At 36.4% G+C, this 7,500-nt stretch overlaps 2 protein-coding genes across 2 annotated transcripts in view; one reads left to right on the forward strand and one right to left on the reverse strand.

The window, feature by feature from the left end:
- LOC137968928 (fatty acid 2-hydroxylase-like) overlaps window positions 1-6,060 on the forward strand; it is a 15,199-nt gene extending 9,139 nt beyond the window's left edge. Inside the window, exons 4-5 of the mRNA XM_068815435.1 lie at window positions 1,423-1,675; window positions 2,229-6,060. Of these exons, the coding sequence (XP_068671536.1) occupies window positions 1,423-1,675; window positions 2,229-2,302 (327 nt within the window). The 3' untranslated portion in view covers window positions 2,303-6,060. The remainder of the gene's footprint in view (window positions 1-1,422; window positions 1,676-2,228) is intronic.
- A 244-nt stretch (window positions 6,061-6,304) lies between these two features.
- The window catches only part of LOC137968854 (uncharacterized), a 30,826-nt gene continuing 29,630 nt past the window's right edge, over window positions 6,305-7,500 (reverse strand). The window contains exon 8 of the mRNA XM_068815351.1: window positions 6,305-7,500. This exon is cut by the window's right edge and continues 14 nt beyond it. Coding sequence (XP_068671452.1) covers window positions 7,143-7,500 — 358 coding nt within the window. The 3' untranslated portion in view covers window positions 6,305-7,142.

Consider the following 7,500-nt stretch of genomic DNA (forward strand, 5'->3'; position numbering starts at 1 on the left):
TTTCATTTAAATATTTAAAGTGCCTGGAGTGTACATGTAGTATCCACGCATTTCAGTGAGCCTTTGATTTTTGGCCGACCCAGGTTGGTCCTGGTAACTAATGACGTCAAAGAAGTCAAGAATGTAATTCCATTCTGAATTGTCAGAACATTTTGACATCGGAACGGTAACCATTGTCCGACATTTCAATTAAGACTTACATGTAACAAAAAGCTCTAGATTTTCAACCCAAGACTTCTATTCTTACACTTTTGCACATTTCTTTCTGAAGAGATGCAATCAAGTTACTTCTTTGACATCATTAGTTACCAGGGCGCAACTGACTCAGCCGAAATTTTTTGTGTTCAAATCAAACGCCTGCTAAAACATGTGGATACACTATGGGGGAAATTTTTTGGGAGTCCTACACCCCAGACACTGTAGATACATGTATTTAAAGGAAAAGTTAAATAACGGGAAAAAAATAAGCGTCATAGGGATTTTTAAACAAAAATCAGAAAGTTGGGTGCATCTTAAAAAAAATTATGTCACTCAGGAATTTCTTAAAGAGGCGACCTAAGATGCCCCCAGTTGACGAGTTAAATTGTCGCACCGCGACAATAGAGCGTTTTTTTTAGAGCGTCGCACTGGAATCGCGAGGTCACGGGTTCAAACCCCGTTGAAGTCCTGAATTTTTCAGGCTTCTCTACGCAATTGCAAAAATTGCTCTCATAACTGCAAAGATCATAGCTTCACTTGATTAAATTGTCTGGCGTTAGGCAGAGTAAAATCTGTGAAATCTCACTCCTAGGAGTCAATGGGTAAAGGAACCCCTTTGCTATTAAAGGGATTGAAAATGCTTAAAGTCCAATACATGTTCTTCACGTCCATTATTTCTCATGTTCAGTTGTGGCAGTTAAACTTGGCTGTTTACAGCAAGTTTACAGCAAGTTTACAGTTTTGTTTACAGCAAGAAGTTTTTTGTACCTTGTCCATACATTCAATGTACTCTAAGCTAAAAATATGAGCAACACACTGGACCTGTTTTCACCACTAATGTAGACTTTGCCATATACAGTAAGGGCTTCGACCTGTACAGTCAAGCATGCTGTTTTCAAATTGTCAGAATAAAGTAAAAGAGTGGATGATTTAATTTTTGTTTGGTTGCTGTGGACAGAAAGTGACATTAACAGGTCGAATAAGAAGTTTTACTTTGTTTATCCATTGGCCTCTGTGTCTTGCAGTTTTAAAATTTAGTGTAGTTTCATGTGGCCACAAGTGACAACATTTATATCCCTTCCACAATATTGCTCCCGTTACACTTGTATTAACTTTTGTCATTCAGGACTTGAGATTGTGGTTTGCTTTGACTTGCCTTACCAAATTAAAATCATGATCATCATTCAAGATTATAACGTTAACTTACATATCATTTTATGTAAGGTACCTTTTGATGGTGGAAGACTGGTCTTTCCTCCTGTTCCCGCTATTGTGTTGGCTACAATATTCTACACTTCTGCAACGTTAATGGTGCCATTAGCAATTGCCAGAGGCATCTTTGCAGGTGGCTTTTTGGGCTATGTTAGTTACGATATGATGCATTACTACCTACACCATGGATCACCCACCCCAGGAAGCTATCTTCACCGGCTGAAAAAATATCACGTCTCTCATCACTTTGAAGATCAACAGAAAGGTGGGCCGAAAATTACTCTTACTGAAAGAAATATCATATTTCTTAATTTAAAGTGCAGGCTATAGATGAAAGAGAGAAATGGTCCTCGCACTCTGGGCAATTTACTTACAAACTTACTTTTGCACAGTACTATACATGAAACAATCACCGATACATAAGGCGGAGGCAGTGTAGCCCATTGGTTAGGGCACTTGCCTTAAGATCCGGGGATCCCAGGTTCAAGACACGTTCTGACCACTCGTTGAATTTGTTCCTGGTTCAACTGGTTTGCTTCCGGGCCAGTTGGGATCCTTAACAGTTGTTGTTGTTGAATGTTGTGTTCTGTCGTGATTGTGTTTCATTGGCCCTGAAAGATCCCTATGGGGAGTGGTGAATTAAGTACGTGTATGTATGTATTGGATTGTTGTATAATGGATGTATGCAATGAAGGGTCTCCCAGTGTCTGGTTATAGTGCTTGGATTAGTGAGGGATGTTGATCCTCTACTTTAGCTTCTACGTGAAGATGTTTAAAAAAAAAAAAGATAACCTTTTTTTTTTTTTTTTTCAATGCAGGATTTGGCATTTCCAGCAAGTTGTGGGATTATCCATTTCGCACTCTCCCAGAAAAACATGTGAAAGCTGCCTAGGTTTTAGTCTTTTCAGTGTGTGTTTACTTTAAACAATTAAATCACAGTTTGTGGAATATTTATGTACTTGTGCTGGTACATGGTCGAATTGCTTGCAATTCTTTAGGATTTATGGATGCAAACAGTCTTCATTCATCTAAGTATGTTTGTGTCAGCTGCACCTTAAATTTGAAAGCTAGTGAATCAATAAAAGGCTATTCCACCTATGACCTCAGGACAAATCTCAAGTCTTTATGTTTATGCAGGTTATAAATTATTAATGTACATCGTACAGCTGTTACACATGGCCTTTTTGATATCATTTATATAATATTATTAACCATACACTTCCACCCTCTTGTATAATGTGTGCTTTTCATCCACACAGATGTAATGTTTAATTGAATATGCCATACAACATTAAAGCTACACATACAGTTCTTTGTGTTTTGTGTGTCAAACACAAACACAAGCCTTTGATGCAAGATCCTCTTAATGGCAACGTAGTTTTTGGTTGGACCTAGATGTTTTTAATGCTTTCCTTCGTGAGGGGCCCCCCATCGACAGGTAAAATTGTCTGGCGTTAGACAGAGTGAGATCTACATGTACATGTATAAGTGCCACTCTTGGCAGGAAAGGTTTTTAGTTGATGTCACAAAAAATGAAAGTGATCCAGGAATAAACATGCAATTCTGACAGTAAAAAATAATTCAAAATTGTTTTTATTGATCTTCAACTGTTAACAAACAACTTACAGAGATTGCAGAATAGGTTTTGGTGAGATGGTTCTTTAGGTTCTTGAACAAGCCAACTATTACTTTTTTAAATAGCTGACATCAATACTTCCATCTGGTCCAAGTTGTTGAAGGCCTGCTGTCTGAAAGGGCCTTATTAGTGGCTACTGTTCTTTATACAAGGGCAATTTTCACAACAGTGAATAATAATTTCAATGGCAAATAATCCTTGCCGATAATGACGTCAATTTTTTATTTTAATAACATTCTCATTGTTCTTTTTACCACATTTAGATGGGTTATTCATTATTGTAGAAAAGTATGTACTCTCATTAGGAAAATTCTATGTGATCAAAAAAGGGTAATCTTTTAGTCAGGTAAAGTAAAATAATTATTTATTAACAGAGTACCATAGTTTGTACACTGTGAAAGAAGCCTTAAGTTATGTATGACTTAAGGGAAACAGCCTTATCCACTTGAGACATGTCATTGCATTTTTCTTTTCTTAGTTACATTTTCACAGTGGAGAGTATGATCTTTACCAGAATATCAATCTGGAATTTGAACAACTCAGAGGTCTTGATTATTAAGGAATTTGGGACAGGACAGTGGATATTTTGCTGCCTAAAACTCTTTTAATTTTTTTGTTTGTTCTTAACATACACAAATAAATCTGTTTGTTACTAATGTATAAAATAACAGATGAGACTCCAATGCACTGCTGACAAATTTTCTATCATTTCTGATATTTTTCTTTATATCCTGCACAGTTTACAGACAAAAAAAATATTAATGGTAATAGAAGAATAACTTACACAATCATACCATCAATTCACTCTTCTTCAGTCACCATCCTAAGACTGTAAGACAAAACAAGACATCACTTGTTTCCTGTAATTTTTTTTGTTGACAATTAGGATGCTTCTCTTCATCTGCATCAATATCATGCTACCGACAGCTGTATTATCATTGCTGCATTGTTACAGGCACTTCTGGATAAGCAGGGCAAAATTATTCAACCCAACAAATACGTTTCTGTAGGATACTTCATCTTCATCAACAACAACAACTTAAGGCTTTTTCCACTCATTTCACTGATACTTGGTGATATTTTGCTAACCAACAAAAGCGTTATAATAGATTTATAATTCAAAATGAAATGTCTGATAAATAAATAAATTATGCATTATAAATGAGCACTAGTTTTCAAGAAATTAGTGAAGTTGAGTCTGTATACCCAAGCATTATTTATTAAACTTCACGTTCTCTTAGAGATACATGTACAAAAGTAATTTTGCATTCTGCAATCATGTGGCACTGTGGCTAGTTTTTTTTTCATTCAAAATTGAAATCTAATTTTTGCACCCTCAGAAATTAAGTTCAGCAATATTTATTGAGTGAGTGAGCAGATAAGAATTAATAATTGTCCCTAGCCAATAATTAATGGCATGTTTGGCATGACCCATTTGGCTGAAAAACAATAAATTTTTCAGCTCAGAATTGAAACAAGCCATAATACCTAGATCATTTACTTTAACAAGTAAGGTTGTATGGTGGACCAGAATATTGAATTCCAGATTCAATTGTCTGGATTATTACACTTCCAAAGATGTATTTCAGAAAATTAAATGCAGGTGACTTTTGAGCTGTGCAATTGTGGAATACAACCCATCAATAAGTGGGAAAAACACTCCATTATTTTGCAGTGTTTGGAAATTGAAACTTTTGGGCAAATGGATTGCCCAATGGACTTAGCAGGGAGTCTGAAAGAAGGAAACCAGATACATGGTGTATTTGTAAGATTGCTTAAAATGATTCATGATCATATATCATTTCGTCAAGGTTTACAAATTGTATTATAGTTTAGTGTTTATCATGATTGTGTTAATTTTTTCTTGTTTTGTTTTAGTGTTAAGCAATTGGAATTTTTTTTTTCAGTTAGCTTTGTAGTAACTGCATAGACAGTAGGCATAATTTTTGCAACATTGAGAAAGGAACATTGAGAAAGCACCTAATAATAATAATAATAATAATAATAATAATAATTAAAAACTAGATAATTGAGTAATGCAATTCTAGAGTTTTGATTGGCTTCGCCATCATGGTATGTGAGCTATTGTACGATGCTCTACAAATATCCGCAACTGTATGTATAAGTTTATTTGTTTTTAGGAAATAAAGTAGGGGAGATTAAACAATAATTTGTGGGCATTTATGATGAAAGGTAATAAGAAATTATTATTATCCCACTTTTGCTTGTTGGATATGAGATGATTATAGCCAACACGGCCCTATGGGCCTCATTGGCTATCTCGCCTCATATTTAACACTTGCTCATAGACTATTCCATGCGTTTTCTAACAGTGTTTTCCAAACTATTGTTAATCAAGCAGAGGGAGTATTCAGGGTTAGCATTATTATTAATCAATCTGTGTTCTGTGCTCTTACTTGAAATGGAATTTCCACCTAGCAGAGGTCTCCTTTCCTTTGCATTCGCTGGGCTGACGAGACTCACTCCCATGGGTCGAAACTCACTTGGACGGCATTCTTCAAACCCCATACCTCATAATAATTATGTTTGTTGACTGTGACTTGATCTCACCATGTGCCACTTATTCCTTGACAGTAATTCTGCTTTTGTTCAGTGAGCCTACACAACCTGAAGTATCATTTGCTAAGTAACTGCCGTGCATGCTTAACACAGTGAGTTTCGACCCATGGCATAGTCGTTCCCAGAGCTGTGGTCCTCTTGGCCAGCACCACGGATGGATTAAGAGGATCGCAGCTCTGGGAATGAGAAAGGATCCATGGCAGATGCCTCTTTTCTTGTACCCTGCAAACACAAAAGAAAAGAGACCTCTGCTACCAGAGAAGAAAGAAAATTACATTGGCAAAAAAATGTTATTTGCTGTAAGTTTTAAGAGCAAGATCACAATATTTTGGCGTCAAGCTTATGATTTCACTAGTGTTAAGCATTTTCAGATTGTTTGGGGCATTTAACTGTTGAATTAACTTGTTGGAAATAAATGGCTTTACTTTGCCGTATTTTGTGAGCTTCCTTGATCCCTGCAAATACCTATCTGAAAGTTGGGAGTAAAAAATAAATGAAGCAAGATCTCCCCTCTCCTTCCCCTTCTGTATGCCACCTGTTTTGTTTTTTCCAACGTGAACCCTTGTATTTCATAAAACACAAAATAATGATGTTCACTGCTGCACTTGCAGTCCCTCTTCCCTCATTGCAAATTATTACCCAATATCATCAAATCGTAAAATGACAGTAGATGGTTTTAAAAAGTCAGACAATGTTTGTTATTCTTCAGTTAGATATACATGTACAACAATAACTGTCTAATATCATGATAACTGCAAAAAAAAAATTACAAAAGAGCTAATTGATTAAATAGATTAAAATTAATCTCAAAATGTGTACTGAATAAGACAATGACTAATTTACATCACAGTTTGACATATGCCTGAAGAGAAGTGACGATTAAATTCTTTGGAAAGGCGAATAAAGGAAGACGACTTTAGTTTTTTATTGATTCTATTCGACATAAGATGTTTACTTTTGAATATTATGGTCACATGGACAACACAACAGCTGCCTTTTGTAGAGTAAACAACCCACTTTTCTTTGCTTTATCAGGACACCTTGAGGAGTCATGACAACAGAGAAATGATCACTTTACATTCACTCAATCAAAAGCAGGAATTGTTTGCTTTATACTACTTTATAACATTAGTAAATATAAAGTGACCTTTGGTTTCATATTGTACTTTGTTAAGCAAGAATCAGGGCAAAAATGTTTTTGAAATAAGGCAACAGTATAAAGGACAATGCTATTTCTCTCTTCCTTTCTTTTGTTTCTCTTAGTGAGCCATATTTGAGTCCAAGTTGTAATAAATTGTAATAGGTTGCAATATGATACCTTAAATGCAGGTTGGGTGAGGGTTCCATGAGTTGAACAATCATTGATCGCTCGTGATCACCAGGGCAATAAAACGTACAGTTAAGCCTGACTTTGCTAAGGCTACAATACAGCATTATTTGTGAAAAAGAAAAAGTTTCTTTTCAGTGCTGGCATTCAGACAAGCCAACTAAAAGAGGGTTCCTTGAGACTTGGGTCTCAGGGAGGGGGGGCACTTGGCTGTGGATGGGCACTGTATGGGGGAGGGGCATAGTTTGCATACCCAGAGGGAGGAGGCAAAGTAGATGCATAATGACCTCCCACCTGCTGAGATAAGGGGTATTGTACCCCAGGGGGAGGTACATGAGGACCATGTACTCCCTGGGGGTTCATTGCTGGGTAGCCTACACATGGTTGAGTGCGAATGATCTGTCTTTGGAAGAAAAAAAGCAATTTGAATGTGATATTTCCAAAGCCTATCTTGATGATTTCTGGAGTCTCTAACATGCAGGCTAGTTCCCAGCCTCTGCTTCCCATTTCTGCCATCATTGATGTCCAGTCTCCTTTTGCTTTTGTC

The sequence above is a fragment of the Montipora foliosa genome, chromosome 1, assembly GCF_036669935.1.
Source record: "Montipora foliosa isolate CH-2021 chromosome 1, ASM3666993v2, whole genome shotgun sequence".
Classification (NCBI taxonomy): domain Eukaryota; kingdom Metazoa; phylum Cnidaria; class Anthozoa; order Scleractinia; family Acroporidae; genus Montipora; species Montipora foliosa.